Source organism: Tachysurus fulvidraco, chromosome 22 (assembly GCF_022655615.1).
Source record: "Tachysurus fulvidraco isolate hzauxx_2018 chromosome 22, HZAU_PFXX_2.0, whole genome shotgun sequence".
Taxonomy (NCBI): Eukaryota; Metazoa; Chordata; class Actinopteri; order Siluriformes; family Bagridae; genus Tachysurus; species Tachysurus fulvidraco.
Window position 1 is genome coordinate 12,076,070 of NC_062539.1, and position 23,311 is coordinate 12,099,380.

Here is a 23,311-nt window from a genome sequence, read left to right on the forward strand (position 1 = left end):
TTGTTTTAAGTCTCAGAGTTTAGTGACCTCTGTGATGCAGGACCGAGCAGTACACTCTCTTGTAGTGAATAAAGTTTATACGATAGATTATCTGTACAGTCCTCACTGTCAGCTGCAGAATCTTACAGTTGTAAACGCTGTCATTTCTAAAGCAGGCAGTGATCCAGCTGCTCTAGATGCTTGTTTGGCAATAAATCTAGAAACCTGTTCTGTATCCAGGGCAGACTGATTATTTGGGTTTAATGGTGTTTGTATGCGGAATTTAGGTAGATAAATAGCTTTAGATGTTTACAACCTTTAGTGCCAAAATTCAAAATGGCTTCAAAAATACATAATATTTTAAAACATTTATTCCATTATTACTTTTAAAAAGCAAAAAAAGGTGATGATTAAAAAACAATCAAACCCTATGTGAGTTTCACATGTAGATGAATATATAATGTTTAAAATGGTTAGAAATGTAAATGCAGGTGATTTTTTTTTTCAAGAATTTATATTTCTATCAGTGTAGTTTAAATATGTAGTATATTAAAATTTTCCCACAAATAACCATGTAGTCTCTAAGCTTTAAATTAAATTATGTATAATTACATATGCGATAGGATAGAAAATTATATATATAAAGAATGCATTCACATATTTAAAAAAAAAGTTACTGATAAATATATAAAATGAACGTATAGTGGGTTCATGGAGAACATCTGATGTGACACAGAGCTTTGTACTGAGCCTCACAGTTCATGTCTTTCCATCTGTAGCTCTGTGGAACGACGGCACCGCAGTGCTGAGAGAGTTGATGCTCAGGCTGTTTCCCTTCATCCCAGTTGGAGTACGGAAACACAGCTTTCCCATCAGGCCAAATCCAGAACCCGAAGAGCTGGCTCTGTCTAAGCCCCACCCACACAGGCTCAGAGACACGCCTCCTTCTGAGCTCATTCTCCACATCAGTCTGGTCATGTTCAGACTCAATCTGCAACAATCCAGTTCTTTTCCCTTTATCACAGTAATCCAGCGCTTTCTCCCAGCTCAGAGCCTCTTCACTCACATGGATGTAATCTGATAGAGACACAAAACACCAAAAGGAGGAGGATTGTTTAGAGTGATATCAGAGACAGCGACTCACACCAGCTGTGTTCTAGTCATCATACAGAAGATTGCTGAGATGATTTTACTCTTCAGGAAGTCGACACTTACTGTAGTAGCACAAAGCAGAGGTATTATTACTGCACGGGGCTGAGTACCATCTCTCTCCTTTCACTACTACACAGTTGCCTTGTGGTAAAGTTTGATTGATATCCCAGTTTCTGTAGGCAGAGATTCTTCCATCAATCCACTGCCAGTCATCACACAGCAGGCCGATCCAGAAGGGTGTGGTGCTGTTTAACCCTTTAATCCTCACCTCTTCATTGTGCTGCTGATCTCTGATGCTGACCAGGTCAGTGTATCTCTGTCTACAGTAATGCTGAGCTTCATACCAGGTCTTACTCTCAAGGATAAGATGATGATTACGAGTCTGTGAGGAAGCATCTGTGGAAAGCGCAAAAATAAAAATGTCTTATTTATCTTATTTATCTATATTATATTTATATTTCATAGGTAGACTGTAATGAAGTCACCTGGAGTTACCTTGTTCATAGCACATGAAATTTCTTGCTAATGTGCACTGAACACTTTCCCATGAACCTTCAGCCTTCATACTAGCACAGTAGCTCGATGTCCCACAATGCCCTGACAGATTTCTGTATGTTACAGGATCATCATTAGACCATTTCTCACTTATATTACTGCGATTGAGTCCAATCCAGCCAGAAACCATACCAGCCTTTATCATCAGTTCAGCCACTTTAGTGTTGTCTTCATCAGAGTACACAGTGACGAGGTCGGTGTAATTTTCTCTGCAAGCTTTCCGAGCCTCAGTCTGATTCATGTCACCCGGAATGATATGGAGTGAAGTGAGTTGACTCTGGACTGGAGGTGTAAAAGCTGTGGAAGAAATTTCTCCTGTTAATGTAGCAGGACAGAGATAAAAGGACTAAAATGTGATTTGATGAATGCAGACATTAATCTTTTGATGTATCATTAATTTGTTTATATGTATATTTGATTAATTACATAAATCATTTATCAAATAATGGGGTTCATTTAAAAAAAGTGTTCTATAAATGAATATAAATCTTTAAATGAACAAAAAATAACATGATTTGCCCATCACATCATTTTATACTATATATTACCTGCTTAAATAACACCTAACCATTCCAAAGAGCAAATGAATGCTGTATTAACCATAACTTTCTTTAAGAATAATGTTCAACAGCTTCAGAAATAGTCTGTAGTTCTTCTTTGTCTGCTCCTGTAGACTGAGCAGTAAAACTAAACCTCTCATCACCAGCAGGTGGCAGTGTGAGTCATCTGAGCACACAAACATAAACCGGAGCTCAGTTGATGGCATAGATATCTATACTAGATGTCGCCTTGGGTTTCTAAAAATGCGTCAAATCCGCTGGCATCTTGGAACAGGGGTCTTGTACTTCGAAGTCATGGACGATGCCGGACTTTTGTGCTGCGATTCGATGTTCAACTGAACGAAATCTAAAAAGTTGTTTCTTATATTTTTTAGACAGCAGGGAATTACATTTCACAAGTGAGAATGTGTTTTATGGTACTGAATGTTAGGAAATTATATTTCTTGTTACGTTGGTTTGTTTCAGTTCTTGGTTAACGACCGCAGCTAATCCATGCTAGTTACCCTATTAGTTTTTGACAGTTAGGAAAACCGACAATGTTTGTAGATTCCGAAGCTCTTAATAAGGACATTAAAAATTGTGTCTACTAAACAACAGCACTTTCCTCAAACAGAAAAACCATTTCCAGTGTGAACGTATAAATATAAACTATAGAAAAAGTTTCTTTTCTGTGACATGTTTATAATCCAAATAAACAAAATTCACATTCACATAGTTTTATCTGCTTCCAGTCTCCATATCTGAGACCTACAGAGTGTACAGGAACTTCACAACACCACCATGTGAGATATCAGCAGCCATGTTTGAAATTAGATTTAAAGTAGATTTTGAATATTTACTTACAAATAAAATAACATGTTAATGTGAACGTGTTTCTCTCATTCTCAAAGCCCAACACACACACACACACACACACACACACACACACACACACACACACACACACACACACACACACAGAGAGAGAGAGAGAGAGTGAGAGAGAGAGAGAGAGAGAGAGAGAGAGAGAGAGAGAGAGAGAGAGAGAGATTCTATTATATAGATAGAAGCATTATCTGCTTTAACCTGGCTACTGATTGGAGCTCGATACACTGCAGGAAAAACTGCAGCTTTCGTCCTGATTAAACAATAAATAAACACATTTCATTGTATTTTCTTAAACAAATGACTAAACTTATACACATAGACACATAGACTTGCAATTGTGTCGACAATGAGATACTTAAATAATTTTAAAATACTTTCTCAGTAATCTGTGGTGTTTAATTTGAATGGTTCACTTTTTTTGTCCAGTCTCCTCTGTGCTGAGCTACCAAACTCAGTCACGTAGTAAACAGTTCGATATATAGGATAAATATCATCCTGACCACATCATCACAGCCACTGACTTTATTATTTCTATGAATCATAAAGCAGCAATAACTATGTAGAGTTTATTTATTAAAACAGATGTCAGGGTCTTTCATTCTGTAATCACATAGTCTCACACATACTGTTTAACATGATGAAACATTTGCCCTGAATATTTTCACAGTTCAAAATATACAACAATCATTACATCTGAAATATTTTAACAACGCTTATTAATTATAATGATACAATTACCTGAGAGCAGGAGGAACAGGACTGGCACAGTTACCATGGTGACAGCAATGCTGAGGTGATGCCCTGTGTGTTAAAATAAAACATCAGATAATAATAATAATAATAAGAAGAAGAGGAAGTAGAGAAAATAATGATAAAATATCCTGCACCCAGAAGAAGGGCTTTTTGTCAGAGAGCAGCTCGCTGTGTGTTTGTGTGAAGTGTAAATGATTAAGCCATGTGTGTGTGTGTGAATCAGTGAGAAAGAGATCAGATAAACAAATCCAGGTAAAGTGCTGCCATTTTACCTGATGAGCTGCTCACTGCTGAATGGAAGCTTGACGTTCAACTCAACCCTCTTTAATGTCCGTCACTTTGGTGATGTCATGTGATGAAGTTAGATGTGAACTGATAAACAATTATGTGAAGGTTAAAACAGGAGAAAGATCTGGTTTGATAATGAGTCACATAACAGAACTCTAGCACACAACAGTATCAATAGTGCACACACTAGAGGGATAATTAAAAGTGAATCTTTTTAAAGTGAAAAACTGAGAGGAAGCTGAACTAAAAAAGCGAATACAAGTGAGATTTAGCACTCATTTAGTTTGGAGCATGAATCTCTGACTGTTTTCAATAGAATGTGTGTAACTCTAACTCCTAACCACCAGAAACACTGAGAATATTGTGTGTGTGTCAAGATCATTGTGATTGTACATGTAGTATGTGATGTAAATACGATCACACAATATGCCTGGGATTCTGCAGGACGCAGTCTTCAGGTGGACTACCCGCTCTGTCGCTGTTTACAAATCAAAATAATTGTGAATGAAACTATAAACAGTGTACATTTACAATTCTTAATGTAAAATCTCTATTTTTAGCAGTACTGGCTAAATGATCTGTTAACATACTGACACGGCACTCGGTTAAATCTATAACACTGACCATAACATAATAATAGCTGTATTGAGAAGCTAATCAGTAGTCAACGTTAGAGTTGTCGCTAACATTAGCCAGTTAGCTTGTTGCTAAGGTTCTCACTATTGTGTGATCTTGTTGCTGTAGCTGCAGTTTCAGTCCAAATTGTTGCATGAATGTTTGAAGGTCACTCCAGTAGAACAGAACCGATAGCCTATAAACATGCTCTAACAAAGCAAACAAAACTCATGCTTTCATGGAGGTCACCATGTTTTTTTTTTTACCACTTCACACTTTAACCGTCCCAAAGTAAGGAATGATGTTATTATAACCTGCAAATTCTCACATAGTAAGCAGCACAAACACAAATGGTGATGCTTAGATTAAAACTCAGAGTCTTATGCAAGTATGTAGGAGTCCTGCTCTCAGGCAGATACAGGGCTGTTAAGTATCACGCATTAGTGACAGTCACTCATTTTGTTCTTTTGTCACGCTCTCCCACCACACATCATATTTCTCACTCATAAATACTTTTGGACTATTTATCATATATCTAATATGCCGCAGCGCCCAAAATTTATCTGTCCGCACCGCTTCAAGCCTGACACTTATCAGCCAAACAACTAAAAGAAGCTACACAATAGCCAATCAGAAAATAGCTGGGTAAGATTTAACGCAACAACCAATGAAAAAAAACATTCATTAGCTAGGATATTTTCGTTTGAACAAAACCTCAAAACGAAACAATCATGACACTAAAAATTGAGCCGAACTGTTTTAAATGGGAGCAAAATTGCAAATGATAAAGGAGTCCAAAAAGGCAACAAACACTTACAATATACAACAGTCATAATCTCTCTCTCACGGGCGCACATACACACACAAATTAATAAATGTAGTCTACAAGGATGTTGGCTTGATCACTCATCTGGTATAAAACAGAGTAACAGAATGGTTCTGTAGATGAACCAATAGACAGGAGAATACTAAAAACAGGACTACATTCAATTCAATTCAGTTCACTTCAGTTCATTGTGTATAGATTTTGTCTGAAAGCAAGTGGAGCTGGACTTTAATCTGGGTCTAGACATTACACGTCTATCTCCCCAAACATAACTAATAAAAGTTCTGAATTATTCAGCCACTGAGTTATTCCCACTGAATCCTGTACTGTATAAAGAAGATATAGTATGACAGTCTGTCCTGCTATATAATACCTCCATTAATAAAAAAAAACAACACAAAGTCTTACAAAACACACATATAAATGTTATTTCTTCAGCAGAGATCCAACATAAGGAAATAAATTTATAATGAAAACTGAAGCTGCAGAACAAAACACATGCAAATGTTTCAGGATGGAAACAGGAAAACTACTGTAGAGAGAATATCATAAAAATAGAGGAAATAGATGGAAATCTGACATCAAGCAACATCACACACGACTGAAGTAACATATCACATATATCATTAATATTGATTATCCAAACCTTACAGATAATCCTCCAACCTCAGCTACAAAACTCTAAAATAAAGCTGAGGTTCAGGAGACTTTTTTTTTTTTTTATATAATCCGTCTTTTGATCTCAATCTTATTAGTTTTATTTCTCTCTATACCTTCAGTATTTTATTAGCATTCTACCTGGTTTTATTTCCCAAAATGTATACACACTAGTAGACTTCATGAATATGAGCAAGCGCTATACATGTACTTGTTAATATCATGTTAACACTCATGTTTATATTATTGAACATAGTCTTTCTTTGTGCCACAGGTTTCATCTGACGTCTCAGTCGTGCTCATGTGAAAGTAAAAATCTTGTGCAGTTTTCACACGATGTGCAACTCTAATCTCGTCCAGATGCCATATGTGGGTAAGATTTCGACAGAAATGACTAAAACAAAAAACTCTCCTAATGTTCATATCTGTACTAATAACAGTTTAGACCACTGATTACTAATTTTTACTAATATTTTAATGTCCTTAAGTAATAATTTACTACATTAAAGAGTAACAATCTTGAGCATTAAACAGCCAAATTGCTGAAGAGTGTGTTATCACTCTCTCGCCTTTACTTTCACACCTTTTTCTCACATGCAAGCCATGTCTTCTTTTATAGATCAGATAACATCGATCTGGCTCCCTGTGATTATTTGGGTTTAATGGGAGTGTGGTGTTTGTATGTGGAATTTAGATATATAAATAGCTATAGATGTTTACAACCTTTAGTGAAAATTCAAAATGGCTTCAAAAATACATAATCTTTTAAAACATTTTTCAGTATTACTTTTAAAAAGCAAAAAAAAAAAAAAAAAAAAATCAAACCCTATGTGTCATGAAGAGACAAAGGCGAGTGAGGATCCAAGTGCAGTTTGAACTTTTACTAAACCAAAACAAGAAATAAACAACAGATAGGCAGGCAAAAACAGGGCAGAACACTGAGCGGAACAGGGACATAACCAGATAACATACTACACCAACAACGTGGACAAACAGAGTAGATATAGTGAACAAGAACCAATCACAAGGCGGAGACAATCAAAGACTAGGACAAAACACCTGGGGAAGAGATTGAGTGCAATTAATGTCCATGGTAACAAATAAGTGGGTGGGGCCAACAATTAACAGCAGGGAATGACAGCAGACAGAAACAAAGGAAAACAGACAGACTCATTACACTATGCGAGTTTCACATGTACATTAATATATAATGTTTAAAATGGTTAGAAATGTAAATGCATTTGATCTCATTTTTTTTTCAAGAATTCATATTTCTATCAGCGTAGTTATATTAAAATTTTCCCACAAATAACCATGTTGTCTCTAAGCTTTAAATTAAATTAATTATTATGAATAATTACATATGTGATAGGATAGAAAAAAAAAACCAATAAATATATATAAAGAATGCATTCAAATATTTAAAAAAAAACTATTGATAAATATATAAAATGAACGTATAGTGGTTCATGGAGAACATCTGATGTGACACAGAGCTTTGTACTGAGCCTCACAGTTCATGTCTTTCCATCTGTACCTCTGTGGAACGACGGCACCGCAGTGCTGAGAGAGTTGATGCTCAGGCTGTTTCCCTTCATCCCAGTTGGAGTACGGAAACACAGCTTTCCCATCAGGCCAAATCCAGAACCCGAAGAGCTGGCTCTGTCTAAGCCCCACCCACACAGGCTCAGAGACACGCCTCCTTCTGAGCTCATTCTCCACATCAGTCTGGTCATGTTCAGACTCAATCTGCAACAATCCAGCTCTGTTCCCTTTATCACAGTAATCCAGCGCTTTCTCCCAGCTCAGAGCCTCTTCACTCACATGGATGTAACCTGATAGAGACACAAAACACCAAAAGGAGGAGGTATTGTTTAGAGTGATATCAGAGACAGAGACTCACACCAGCTATGTTCTAGTCATCATACAGAAGATTGCTGAGATGATTTTACTCTTCAGGAAGTCGACACTTACTGTAGTAGCACAAAGCAGAGTAATTATTACTGCACGGGACTGAGTTCCATCTCCCTCCTCTCACTGCTGCACAGTTGCCTTGTGGTAGAGGATGATTGCTATCCCAGTTTCTGTAGGCAGAGATTTTTCCATCACTCCACTGCCAGTCATCACACAGCAGGCCGATCCAGAAGGGTGTGGTGCTGTTTAACCCTTTAATCCACACCTCTTGATTGTGCTGCTGATCTCTGATGCTGACCAGGTCAGTGTAGTTCTGTCTACAGTAACGCTGAGCTTCATACCAGGTCTTAGTCTCAAGGATTAGATGATAATTACGAGTCTGTGAGGAAGCGTCTGTGGAAATGCAAAAATAAAAATGTCTATTTATCTTTTTGATCTATATTATATTTATATTTTATAGTTATACTGTAATGAAGTCACCTGGAGTTACCTTGTTCATAGCACATGAAATTTTTTGTCTCTGTGCACTGAAGACTGTCCCATGCACCATCAGCTTTCATAGTAGCACAGTAGCTCGATGTCCCAAAATTCCCTGTCATATTTCTGTATGTTACAGAATCACCATTAGACCATTTCTCACTAAAATTACTGCGATAGAGTCCGATCCAGCCAGAAACGTTACCAGCCTTTATCACCAGTTTATTGTTGTCTTCAACAGAGTACACAGTGACGAGGTCGGTGTAATTTTCTCTGCAAGCTTTCTGAGCCTCAGTCTGATTCATGTCACCCGGAATAATATGGAGTGACGTGAGTTGACTCTGGACTGGAGGAGTAGAAGCTGTGGAAGAAATTTCTCCTGTTAATGTAGCAGGACAGAGATACCCTTAAGAAATGGCTGTTCATGCGTTTGTAACTTCTCACTTAGATTACTGTAACTCTTTATATTGCAGTATATCTAAAACTCAGATTACGCGTCTCCAGCTCGTTCAAGATGCTGCAGCCAGATTTCTCTCTAGTTGTCGCAAACATGAACACATCACTCCCATTCCCATCACTTCTTATTCCCATATTTATATCACTGTCTTTTAAACTGGTTTTATTTTGTCTACTTTTTTAATAATTCTTATTTTAGTTTTTTGAACTCTATTTTTGTGTGTGTGTATTTTTAAGTGTATGTGTAATGTCAAACTCAGCGTGAAGCACTTTGGTCAGCCGTGTGGCTGTTTGTAAATGTGATATATAAATACAGTTGAACTTGAACTTTTCTGTGACATGTTTATAATCCAAATAAACAAAATTCACATTCACATATTTTTATCTGCTTCCAGTCTCCATATCTGAGACCTACAGAGTGTACAGGAACTTCACAACACCACCATGTGAGATATCAGCAGCCATGTTTGAAATTAGATTTAAAGATTTTGAATATGTACTTACAAATAAAATAACATTTGAATGTGAATGTGTTTCTCTCAAACTCACAGTGTAACACACACACACACACACACACACACACACACACACACACACACACACACACACACACACACACACACAGATGCTAAACAGCATTATTCAGCTTTAACCTGGCTACTGATTGGAGCTTGATACACTGCAGGAAAAACTGCAGCTTTCATACTGATTAAATAACAAATAAACACATTTCATTGTATTTTCTTAAACAAATTACTAAGACACATAGACTTGCAATTCTGTTGACAATGAGATATTTAAATACTTTTAAAATACTTTCTCAGTTATCTGGGGTGTTTAATTTGAATGGTTCACTTTTTTGTCCAGTCTCCTCTGTGCTGAGCTACCAAACTCAGTCACGTAGTAAACAGTTCGATATATAGGATAAATATCATCCTGACCACATCATCACAGCCACTGACTTTATTATTTCTATCCATCATAAAGCAGCAATAACTATGTAGAGTTTATTTATTAAAACAGATGTCAGGGTCTTTCATTCTGTAATCACATAGTCTCACACATACTGTTTAACATGATGAAACTTTTACCCTGAATATTTTCACAGTTCAAAATATACAACAATCATTACATCTGAAATATTTTAACAACGCTTATTAATTATAATGATACAATTACCTGAGAGCAGGAGGAACAGGACTGGCACAGTTACCATGGTGACAGCAATGCTGAGGTGATGCCCTGTGTGTTAAAATAAAACATCAGATAAGAATAATAATAATAAGAAGAAGAGGAAGTAGAGAAAATAATGATAAAATATCCTGCACCCAGAAGAAGGGCTTTTTGTCAGAGAGCAGCTCGCTGTGTGTTTGTGTGAAGTGTAAATGATTAAGCCATGTGTGTGTGTGTGAATCAGTGAGAAAGAGATCAGATAAACAAATCCAGGTAAAGTGCTGCCGTTTTACCTGATGAGCTGCTCACTGCTGAATGGAAGCTTAACGTTCAACTCAACCCTCTTTAATGTCCGTCACTTTGGTGATGTCACGTGATGAAGTTAGATGTGAACTGATAAACAATTATGTGAAGGTTAAAACAGGAGAAAGATCTGGTTTGATAATGAGTCACATAACAGAACTCTAGCACACAACAGTATCAATAGTGCACACACTAGAGGGATAATTAAAAGTGAATCTTTTTAAAGTGAAAAACTGAGAGGAAGCTGAACTAAAAAAGCGAATACAAGTGAGATTTAGCACTCATTTAGTTTGGAGCATGAATCTCTGACTGTTTTCAATAGAATGTGTGTAACTCTAACTCCTAACCACCAGAAACACTGAGAATATTGTGTGTGTGTCAAGATCATTGTGATTGTACATGTAGTATGTGATGTAAATACGATCACACACGCACGTACACATGTAGGACCTTCTGAGCACCCTACAGCTTTCTGAGTAAAAGCTTGTGAATGCTTATGAAACATCTGTAAACTCATACAGGCACTGCTCCTCCCTCATAGCTGTGGCTCAGTCCACAGCCTCCATCAGCTCCTGATTCCCGGGCCTGTAACTCAGCATGCCTGGGATTCTGCAGGACGCAGTCTTCAGGTGGACTACCCGCTCTGTCGCTGTTTACAAATCAAAATAATTGTGAATGAAACTATAAACAGTGTACATTTACAATTCTTAATGTAAAATCTCTATTTTTAGCAGTACTGGCTAAATGATCTGTTAACATACTGACACGGCACTCGGTTAAATCTATAACACTGACCATAACATAATAATAGCTGTATTGAGAAGCTAATCAGTAGTCAACGTTAGAGTTGTCGCTAACATTAGCCAGTTAGCTTGTTGCTAAGGTTCTCACTATTGTGTGATCTTGTTGCTGTAGCTGCAGTTTCAGTCCAAATTGTTGCATGAATGTTTGAAGGTCACTCCAGTAGAACAGAACCGATAGCCTATAAACATGCTCTAACAAAGCAAACAAAACTCATGCTTTCATGGAGGCCACCATGTTTTTTTTTTACCACTTCACACTTTAACCGTCCCAAAGTAAGGAATGATGTTATTATAACCTGCAAATTCTCACATAGTAAGCAGCACAAACACAAATGGTGATGCTTAGATTAAAACTCAGAGTCTTATGCAAGTATGTAGGAGTCCTGCTCTCAGGCAGATACAGGGCTGTTAAGTATCACGCATTAGTGACAGTCACTCATTTTGGTCTTTTGTCACGCTCTCCCGCCACACATCATATTTCTCACTCATAAATACTTTTGGACTATTTATCATATATCTAATATGCCGCAGCGCCCAAAATGTATCTGTCCGCACCGCTTCAAGCCTGACACTTATCAGCCAAACAACTAAGAGAAGCTACACAATAGCCAATCAGAAAATAGCTGGGTAAGATTTAACGCAACAACCAATGAAAAAAAAACATTCATTAGCTAGGATATTTTCGATGGTCGTTTGAACAAAACCTCAAAACGAAACAATCATGACACTAAAAATTGAGCCGAACTGTTTTAAATGGGAGCAAAATTGCAAATGATAAAGGAGTCCAAAAAGGCAACAAACACTTACAATAAACAACAGTCATAATCTCTCTCTCTCTCACAGGCGCACATACACACACACAAATTAATAAATGTAGTCTACAAGGATGTTGGCTTGATCACTCATCTGGTATGAAACAGAGTAACAGAATGGTTCTGTAGATGAACCAATAGACAGGAGAATACTAAAAACAGGACTACATTCAATTCAATTCAGTTCACTTCAGTTCATTGTGTACAGATTTTGTCTGAAAGGAAGTGGAGCTGGATTTTAATCTGGGTCTAGACATTACACGTCTATCTCCCCAAACATAACTAATAAAAGTTCTGAATTATTCAGCCACTGAGTTATTCCCACTGAATCCTGTACTGTATAAAGAATATATAGTATGACAGTCTGTCCTGCAATATAATACCTCCATTAATAAAAAAAAAAACAACACAAAGTCTTACAAAACACACATATAAATGTTATTTCTTCACCAGAGATCCAACATAAGGAAATAAATTTATAATGAAAACTGAAGCTGCAGAACAAACCACATGCAAATGTTTCAGGATGGAAACAGGAAAACTACTGTAGAGAGAATATCATAAAAATAGAGGAAATAGATGGAAATCTGACATCAAGCAACATAACACACGACTGAAGTAACATATCACATATATCATTAATATTGATTATCCAAACCTTACAGATAATCCTCCAACCTCCGCTACAAAACTCTAAAATAAAGCTGAGGTTCAGGAGACTTTTTTTTTTTATATAATCCCTCTTTTGATCTCAATCTTATTAGTTTTATTTCTCTGTACCTTCAGTATTTTATTAGCATTCTACCTGGTTTTATTTCCCAAAATGTATACACACTAGTAGACTTCATGAATATGAGCAAGTGCTATACATGTACTTGTTAATATCATGTTAACACTCATGTTTATATTATTGAACATAGTCTTTCTTTGTGCCACAGGTTTCATCTGACGTCTCAGTCGTGCTCATGTGAAAGTAAAAATCTTGTGCAGTTTTCACATGATGTGCAACTTTAATCTCGTCCAGATGCCATATGTGGGCAAGATTTCGACAGAAATGACTAAAACAAAAAACTCTCCTAATGTCCATATCTGTACTAATAACAGTTTAGACCACTGATTACATCACTTACTAATATTTTAATGTCCTTAAGTAATAATTTACTACATTAAAGAGTAACAATCTTGAGCATTAAACAGCCAAATTGCTGAAGAGTGTGTTATCACTCTCTCGCCTTTACTTTCACACCTTTTTCTCACATGCCAGCCATGCCTTCTTTTATAGATCAGATAACATTGATCTGGCTCCCTGTGGTTTCTGGGTTTTTGCTTGTTTTTTTTTGTGGAAGAGGAAATGTTTGATGCAAACCAAATGCAAAAGTGTGTGTTGTGACATCCTCACAATGTGGCCCACACACACCTTGTGTTTTCAGCCCCTATACTTTTATAATTAGCGCTGTGCGCACTGCACTATGGGGGTTGAAGTTCGACAAGGTGTGTAAATAAGCATCTCCTTTGATTTGCTTTATTCTGTCAATCCTATGTGTTGCAGTTTATTACCTACACCGAGTCCCCTTGGTCACATGGTTACAGATGTACGTGTGCTGATAGTCTGTAGAACGCTATTCCTCACTGTTAGGCGTGGAAGACGTGCAGTCGAGCTCCATTCACGTCCACTTTAGTTTCAGACCAGTTTAACAGAGCGCATCTTAGGGCTCTTATTAAAGTCATTTTAAATCACAGCAGCACCGGAGTCAGTCACGACATAGAGCCGTGATATCAGCACGTTTGTGGAGTTTCCAGGATTTACACCAGAAAGGAGGATGTGAACGCAATCAGTGACTTACAACAGCTTTGTGGCAGACGATGCAGAGGAAGGTGTATGGAGATGAGGTGCAGGAGTGTTGAGCATCTCGCTCTCTAACTTCATTCACCTGTTTGTCATGCAGCATGTCGTTAAAGTCGTGTTGTAGCAGTTAATAGTTTACAGGGGCCAAAGTTTTAGACACAGCTGACTCGTTCTTTGACTTGCACTGTGTGTCCATGTTGTGAGTTGGTTTTATTTTTATTTCCTTTTCGTTTAACATGTTCAGGCGTGTGCCATGTCATTTAACTGCCCAGTCTTCTAAGTCTGATATTGTACTTAAAATAATAGTAAATGGTTTAAGATGAAATGTATTAGTGCAGTGTGGATCATCACAGGTTTAGATGTCAGTTCAAATCCAATCACAATCCCATCACATCCTTTCACAGCTTTAACTTTCCACAATAATGATAATTGTAAAGTATCGTGATTCATATCGTATAGCTGATTATCGCCACATGCCTGAACACAGTGTTCTGTTCTGCACACGGGCGCATTAACGGCCAGCAGGAAGGAGACTCTGAATAGCGCCCCGGAGCCGTGTAAATAATGAGCTGTATAAAACCTTGTAGCATATTGTACATGGAACACAGGGTTGTTTTAAACCTGCTGATAAAGTATTTTTAGTAACAACACTGAATGTAAGTCATGCAGATGATGTGGCTTTATTTGAAATGCTGAAATTATTTTTGTTAAAAAAAAATATATATATATATATTTGTACTGTAGCGTGTGGAAGTCCCTCTGCACGGTGCCGTGTTTCTGCCAGTGATCCTGCACATGATTTTATTTTATAGAAGGCACAGTGCAGAGGAGAAAAGCTTTAAGTGCAAGTTTAAAAAAAGATTGTTTTTAAAGTTTCAGACTTTTACACACACATCAGCTCCATTTTCAAAGCAGAACCCTGATTTTATGCTTTTTTCCCCTCTTACAGTAGATTTTAAGTAGCTTTGTGTATCCAGGAGTGAGTTCTTTCCTCTGCAGACTCACATTTGAATACAAATTATTTTTTAGCATTTTTGTTTCAATGTTTATTTGCTGTGTGTGTGTAAAAGTCTTTGGACAGTCCCTGATAATTGGCATTGAATTTGTCCCAAACCTTTTCATATGTCACTTTAAGAGAATTAAAAAAAAAAAAGAAACAAATCCCATTTTGTTGTAATTGGTATGTTAACAAATTGTTTTCAAGCACTAATTTGGTTTAAAAAAAAATCCCCCTTTTAACCCCCAAAACTGTGTGTTTCTTTTCTTGAAATAATTACTATATGTATTATATAGTATGAGTAATTAGTGTGTGATGTGCTGCTGTTCCTCGGGGAAGTGGAAGATGGTAGAAGTGTTGAATTCTCAGCTGAACCGGATGAACACCTAAACTCACGTCACTGGTTTGTTTTAAGTCTCAGAGTTCAGTGACCTCTGTGGTGCAGGACCGAGCAGTACACTCTCTTGTAGAGACTAAAGTTTATACGATAGATTATCTGTACAGTCCTCACTGTCAGCTGCAGAATCTTACAGTCGTAAATGCTGTCATTTCTAAAGCAGGCAGGTATCGATCCCACAGTGCTCGATACCACAGCTTCTGATCGGATCTCAGCATGTCTGGCAGAAATTTCATCATGGATGACTGCTCTTCAGTTAAAGCTCAATCCTAGTAAAACTGAACTGCTGATCATCCCAGGTGATTCATCCACAGGTCATGCTATATCCCTGCTGTCCTTTTCCTCTCATGTTGCCAATGTGACTCGCTCATGTCGCTTTCTTCTCTACAACATTAGAAGGATTCGGCCATTTTTGTCCACACAGGCTGCTCAGGTACTTGTTCAGTCTCTTGTCATTTTTAGACTGGACTACTGCAACGCACTGCTGGCAGGTCTACCTATGAACACAATCCGTCCTCTGAAAATGATCCAAAATGCAGCCGCACGGCTTGTTTTCAACCTGCCAAAGTTCTTGCATACCACCCCGCTGCTGCGATCCCTCCACTGGCTTCCGAGAAGCTAATCAGTAGTCAACGTTAGAATTGTCGCTAACATTAGCCAGTTAGCTTGTTGCTAAGCTTCTCACTATTGTGTGATCTTGTTGCTGTAGCTGCAGTTTCAGTCCAAATTGTTGCATGAATGTTTGAAGGTCACTCCAGTAGAACAGAACCGATAGCCTATAAACGTGCTCTAACAAAGCAAACAAAACTCATGCTTTCATGGAGGCCACCATGTTTTTTTTTTTTACCACTTCACACTTTAACCGTCCCAAAGTAAGGAATGATGTTATTATAACCTGCAAATTTTCACATAGTAAGCAGCACAAACACAAATGGTGATGCTTAGATTAAAACTCAGAGTCTTATGCTAGTGTGTAGGAGTCCTGCTCTCAGGCAGATACAGGGCTGTTAAGTATCACGCATTAGTGACAGTCACTCATTTTGGTCTTTTGTCACGCTCTCCCGCCACACATCATATTTCTCACTCATAAATACTTTTGGACTATTTATCATATATCTAATATGCCACAGCGCCCAAAATGTATCTGTCCGCACCGCTTCAAGCCTGACACGTATCAGCCAAACAACTAAGAGAAGCTACACAATAGCCAATCAGAAAATAGCTGGGTAAGATTTAACGCAACAACCAATGAAAAAAAAACATTCATTAGCTAGGATATTTTCGATGGTCGTTTGAACAAAACCTCAAAACGAAACAATCATGACACTAAAAATTGAGCTGAACTGTTTTAAATGGGAGCAAAATTGCAAATGATAAAGGAGTCCAAAAAGGCAACAAACACTTACAATAAACAACAGTCATAATCTCTCTCTCTCTCACGGGCGCACATACACACACACAAATTAATAAATGTAGTCTACAAGGATGTTGGCTTGATCACTCATCTGGTATGAAACAGAGTAACAGAATGGTTCTGTAGATGAACCAATGGACAGGAGAATACTAAAAACAGGACTACATTCAATTCAATTCAGTTCACTTCAGTTCATTGTGTACAGATTTTGTCTGAAAGCAAGTGGAGCTGGACTTTAATCTGGGTCTAGACATTACACGTCTATCTCCCCAAACATAACTAATAAAAGTTCTGAATTATTCAGCCACTGAGTTATTCCCACTGAATCCTGTACTGTATAAAGAAGATATAGTATGACAATCTGTCCTGCTATATAATACCTCCATTAATAAAAAAAAAAAAAACACAAAGTCTTACAAAACACACATATAAATGTTATTTCTTCACCAGAGATCCAACATAAGGAAATAAATTTATAATGAAAACTGAAGCTGCAGAACAAACCACATGCAAATGTTTCAGGATGGAAACAGGAAAACTACTGTAGAGGGAATATCATAAAAATAGAGGAAATAGATGGAAATCTGACATCAAGCAACATAACACACGACTGAAGTAACATATCACATATATCGTTAATATTGATTATCCAAACCTTACAGATAATCCTCCAACCTCAGCTACAAAACTCTAAAATAAAGCTGAGGTTCAGGAGACTTTTTTTATATAATCCCTCTTTTGATCTCAATCTTATTAGTTTTATTTCTCTGTACCTTCAGTATTTTATTAGCATTCTACCTGGAGTTATTTCCCAAAATGTATACACACTAGTAGACTTCATGAATATGAGCAAGCGCTATACATGTACTTGTTAATATCATGTTAACACTCATGTTTATATTATTGAACATAGTCTTTCTTTGTGCCACAGGTTTCATCTGACGTCTCAGTCGTGCTCATGTGAAAGTAAAAATCTTGTGCAGTTTTCACATGATGTGCAACTCTAATCTCGTCCAGATGCCATATGTGGGCAAGATTTCGACAGAAATGACTAAAACAAAAAACTCTCCTAATGTTCATATCTGTACTAATAACAGTTTAGACCACTGATTACATCGCTTACTAATATTTTAATGTCCTTAAGTAATAATTTACTACATTAAAGAGTAACAATCTTGAGCATTAAACAGCCAAATTGCTGAAGAGTGTGTTATCACTCTCTCGCCTTTACTTTCACACCTTTTTCTGACATGCAAGCCATGTCTTCTTTTATAGATCAGATAACATCGATCTGGCTCCCTGTGGTTTCTGGGTTTTTGCTTTTTTTTTTTTGTGGAAGAGGAAATGTTTGATGCAAACCAAATGCAAAAGTGTGTGTTGTGACATCCTCACAATGTGGCCCACACACACCTTGTGTTTTCAGCCCCTATACTATAATTAGCGCTGTGCGCACTGCATTACGGGGGTTGAGATTTGACAAGGTATGTAAATAAGCATCTCCTTTGATTTGATTTATTCTGTCAATCCTATGTGTTGAAGTTTATCACTTACACCGAGTCCCCTTGGTCACATGGTTACAGATGTGCGTGTGCTGACACTTGTCATGCAGCATGTCGTTAAAGTCGTGTTGTAGCAGTTAATTGTTTACAGGGGCCAAAGTTTTAGACACAGCTGACTCGTTCTTTGACTTGCACTGTGTGTCCATGTCGTGAGTTGGTTTTATTTTTATTTCCTTTTTGTTTAACATGTTCAGGCGTGTGCCATGTCATTTAACTGCCCAGTCTTCTAAGTCTGATATTGTACTTAAAATAATAGTAAATGATTTAAGATGAAATGTATTAGTGCAGTGTGGATCATCACAGGTTTAGATGTCAGTTCAAATACAATCACAATCCCATCACATCCTTTCACAGCTTTAACTTTCCACAATGATGATAATTGTAGAGTATCGTGATTTATATCGTATAGCTGATTATCGCAACATGCCTGAACACAGTGTTCTGTTCTGCACACGGGCGCATTAACGGCCAGCAGGAAGGACACTCTGGATAGCGCTGGATAGCTGAAATTATTTTTGTTAAAAAAAAGAAAGAAAATATTTGTACTGTAGCGTGTGGAAGTCCCTCTGCACGGTGCAGTGTTTCTGCCAATGATCCTGCACATGATTTTATTTTATACAAGGCACAGTGCAGAGGAGAAAAGCTTTAAGTGCAAGTTTAAAAAAAGATTGTTTTTAAAGTTTCAGACTTTTACACACACATCAGCTCCATTTTCAAAGCAGAACTCTGATTTTTATGCTTTTTTCCCCTCTTACAGTAGATTTTAAGTAGCTTTGTGTATCCAGGAGTGAGTTCTTTTCTCTGCAGACTCACATTTGAATACAAATTATTTTTTAGTATTTTTGTTTCAGTGTTTATTTGCTGTGTGTGTAAAAGTCTCTGGACATTCCCTGATAATTAGTGTTAAATTTGTCCCAAACCTTTAATATGTCACTTTAAGAGAATTAAAAAAAAAGAAACAAAGCCCATTATATTGTAATTGGTATGTTAATAAATAGTTTTTTAAGCACTGCCTAATTTGGTTTAAAATAATAAAAAAAATCCCCCTTTTTAACCCCCAAAACTGTGTGTTTCTTTTCTTGAAATAATTACTATGTGTATTATATTGTTTGAGTAATTAGTGTGTGATGTGCTGCTGTTCCTCTGGGAAGTGGAAGACGGTAGAAGTGTTGAATTCTCAGCTGAACCGGATGAACACCTAAACTCACGTCACTGGTTTGTTTAAAGTCTCAGTTTAGTGACCTCTGTGGTGCAGGACCGAGCAGTACACTCTCTTGTAGTGACTAAAGTTTATACGATAGATTATCTGTACGGTCCTCACGGTCAACTGCAGAATCTTACAGTCGTAAACGCTATAATTTCTAAAGAAGGCAGTGATCCTTCTTTAGAAATTACAGTGATGTAGAATTAAATGGTGAATCCTCCAGTTTACTACCAGTTAATTATGGGGTCCCTCAAGGATCAGTTCTAGGACCTCTGCTTTTCTCTATATACATGCTTCCATTAGGGAACATTATTAGAAGACATGGGATTAGTTTCCATTGTTATGCTGATGACACACAGTTATATATCTCATCAAAACCAGATGAAATAGCCACAGTGTCCAAATTAACTCAGTGCCTTAGAGAGATAAAAGACTGGATGAGCTGCAACTTTCTATTGTTAAACTCCGATAAGACAGAAATACTACTCATAGATCCAAAAACCAGTGCACAGAAACTCTCACAACTTAACTCCCATCTAGAGGGATATACTGTTACAAGTAGCTCGACAGTGAAAGACCTCGGTGTCATATTAGACAGTAACTTGTCTTTTAAAAATCATATCGCTCATACTACCAAAACAGCCTTCTTCCACCTTAGAAACATTGCCAAGCTGAGAAACATCCTGTCTGTATCTGATGCTGAGAAGCTAGTTCATGCGTTCATGACCTCTAGACTGGACTATTGTAATGCATTACTAGGTGGTTGTCCTGCATCTTTAATAAATAGGTTACAGTTAGTCCAAAATGCAGCTGCCAGAGTTCTCACTAGGACAAGAAAGTATGACCATATAACCCCAATTTTATCATCTTTACACTGGCTACCTGTTAAGTTTAGAATTGACTACAAACTGCTGCTACTTACGCACAAGGCTCTTAATGGTTTAGCTCCCATGTATCTAACTAGTCTTCTAACACGTTACAATCCTTCACGCTCTCTGAGATCACAAAACTCAGGACTTTTGGTAGTTCCCAGAATATCTAAATCTACTAAATGTGGTAGAGCGTTCTCGTATTTAGCTCCCAAACTTTGGAATAGTCTTCCTGATAGTGTTCGGGGCTCAGACACACTTTCCCAGTTTAAATGTATATTAAAAACTTATCTCTTTAGTCAGGCGTACACATAATACATCCTATAGTATCATGCACTAGTACATCAGACCAGCACATTTTTATGAACAGCAGATATGTTAATCCCTTTCAACTGCTTCTCTCTTTGTACCCATCCCGAGGCATCCAGTCATTGTACCAGCTCCCAACGTCCTCTGTGGGACGAAGCCTTTGGATGTCCACTGAGCCGAGGCCGACTCTAAGAATCCTGAGACATCTCCAGTTAGACTCTGTGATACTAAGGAGATCCAAAGTCCATGATCCTTACACCAATACAACATTTAAAAGACTGTATATTACAATCACACCCCCAGTGTCACCCATATGAGGATGTGTTCCCCCTTGAGTCCGGTTCCTCTCAAGGTTTCTTCCTTTACCAATTTAACCCCTTTATGCATCGCCCCCCTTTTGCAGGTTTTTCGCCTTCATGACCTGCCCAACAAAAGTAGTACAGCTCCCACATACTTTGACACACAGGGGTGAGCCTGGTCTCATTTGAAAGAAGAGATTCTCTAGTTTCAGAAACTAGTTTCAGATTGATTCTAACACAAAGTTACAGGGGCTAGAATGGAAGGTTTTCATTTCCGCCTGGGTTGTTTACCTGATAAACTGATTAATCTTATTTTTCTGGAACATGCTAGGGACCAAATAACAACTGAGGGTCATAGCCACATGTCTTGGCTTTCACCAAAAAAAAATTTCAAGTCAAAAGACCCAAAAATGGCTTCAATAAAAATATTTTTCTACGGACATGGTCGTCTGGTGCAGCGTTTTTGTGTACTTGTTTACTATATAACTTTGAAATAAAAGGCTGCAGGCTCAGTCTGAAAGGCCATAAACAAGCAGAGACTCTCTCTCTATCACTCTGGTGTGAAAAACGGCCTGTAACTTGACACCCTGCGCTGTGAGAGGGACAAAAGGTCAGGGATTACGCAAGAATTGTTCTGCGCATCCAGTTCACGCAGACACAGGCAAAGAACATAAGGCATGCCACATAGCGCTGGAATCGTCTGCTTATTGCCTAAACAGCTGTATAGGTTCCCAGGTAAGGGAAAAACCGGTATAGCGCCACCTAGGTCAGTTTTGTCCAAAATTTTTTTCTAATTGTATGAAGGCTGTGAATCATATTGTGCTTTGTGTGTGGGCTTAAAAAATTCTTGAGAGTATAAACTGTAATAGGTAAATAGGTTTTTTCGTGTTTTTGGAGGATTTGATGCTTTAAAGTTGAATTGAAGCTTGTTTCTGGGTCATACCCTAGTGGCCACGGCACGGCGACCCGTAAAAGGGAGTTTTTCCTTGCCACTGCTGCCTGAGTCACCTCAGACTTGCTCATAGGGGGAATAAATACATACACATTGTGAACTATATACATCTAATAATAACCTAGAATTTTTATTCTGTTAATTCTTATTTCTTTTATTATTCGTTATTTCCTTTATCATTAATTATATCTACCTTCTGCTCTATGTTTATGTTCTGTAAAGCTGCTTTGAGACAATGTCTACTGTAAAAAGCGCTATACAAATAAACTTGAATTGAATTGAAACTATTAACAGTGTATATTTACACTTCTTTATGTAAAATCTCTATTTTTAACAGTACTAGCTAAATGATTTGTTAACATACAGACACGACACTTGCTTAAATCTATAACACTGACCATAACATAATAATAGCTGTATTGAGAAGCTAATCAGTAGTCAACATTAGAGTTATCGCTAACATTAGCCAGTTAGCTTGCTGCTAAGCATCTCACTATTGTGTGATCTTGTTGCTGTAGCTGCAGTTTCAGTCCAAATTGTTGCATGAATGTTTGAAGGTCACTCCAGTAGAACAGAACCGATAGCCTATAAACATGCTCTAACAAAGCAAACAAAACTCATGCTTTCATGGAGGCCACCATGTTTTTTTACCACTTCACACTTTAACCGTCCCAAAGTAAGGAATGATGTTATTATAACCTGCAAATTTTCACATAGTAAGCAGCACAAACACAAACACAAATGGTGATGCTTAGATTAAAACTCAGAGTCTTATGCTAGTGTGTAGGAGTCCTGCTCTCAGGCAGATACAGGGCTGTCAAGTATCACGCATTAGTGACAGTCACTCATTTTGGTCTTTTGTCACGCTCTCCCGCCACACATCGTATTTCTCATTCAGAAAAACTTTTGGACTATTTATCATATATTTAATATGCCGCAGCGCCCAAAATGTATCTGTCCGCACCGCTTAGTCAAGCCTGACACTTATCAGCCAAACAACTAAGAGAAGCTACACAATAGCCAATCAGAAAATAGCTGGGTAAGATTTAACGCAACAACCAATGAAAAAAAAACATTCATTATCTAGGATATTTTCATTTACAGCATTTGGCAGACGGTCGTTTGAACAAAACCTCAAAACGAAACAATCATGACACTAAAAATTGAGCCGGACTGTTTTAAATGGGAGCAAAATTGCAAATGATAAAGGAGTCCAAAAAGGCAACAAACACTTATGTAACCCAGGTTACCAGAGTGACATATAAATAATGTTAT

At 37.5% G+C, this 23,311-nt stretch overlaps 2 protein-coding genes across 4 annotated transcripts; both read right to left on the bottom strand.

Annotated features, from left to right (window-relative positions):
* Positions 1-445: 445 nt before the first annotated feature.
* Positions 446-4,079, bottom strand: LOC113637298 (lymphocyte antigen 75-like). Of its 2 annotated transcripts, none has more exons than XM_047806702.1 (4): positions 3,852-4,079; positions 1,627-1,983; positions 1,195-1,527; positions 446-1,056 (listed from the first exon to the last, which is right to left on the bottom strand). In XM_047806702.1, the coding sequence occupies exons 1-4, from the start codon at positions 3,886-3,888 to the stop codon at positions 689-691; spliced, it is 1,095 nt and encodes a 364-aa protein (XP_047662658.1). In that variant the 5' UTR covers positions 3,889-4,079; the 3' UTR covers positions 446-688. The 2 variants fall into 2 exon arrangements, with proteins under 2 accessions (XP_047662658.1, XP_047662659.1); XM_047806703.1 differs by lacking the exon at positions 3,852-4,079 and having other exon boundaries at positions 447-1,056; positions 1,627-1,739; positions 1,819-1,960.
* A 3,033-nt stretch (positions 4,080-7,112) lies between these two features.
* On the bottom strand, positions 7,113-13,983 carry LOC125139964 (lymphocyte antigen 75-like). 2 transcript variants are annotated; one of them, XM_047806704.1, is made up of 7 exons: positions 13,752-13,983; positions 11,095-11,224; positions 10,566-10,665; positions 10,279-10,341; positions 8,657-9,004; positions 8,227-8,559; positions 7,113-8,087 (listed from the first exon to the last, which is right to left on the bottom strand). In XM_047806704.1, exons 4-7 carry the CDS (start codon positions 10,313-10,315, stop codon positions 7,720-7,722), a joined length of 1,086 nt encoding a protein of 361 aa, XP_047662660.1. In that variant the 5' UTR covers positions 10,316-10,341; positions 10,566-10,665; positions 11,095-11,224; positions 13,752-13,983; the 3' UTR covers positions 7,113-7,719. The 2 variants fall into 2 exon arrangements, with proteins under 2 accessions (XP_047662660.1, XP_047662661.1); XM_047806705.1 differs by lacking the exons at positions 11,095-11,224; positions 13,752-13,983 and having other exon boundaries at positions 10,566-10,856.
* Positions 13,984-23,311: the final 9,328 nt, after the last annotated feature.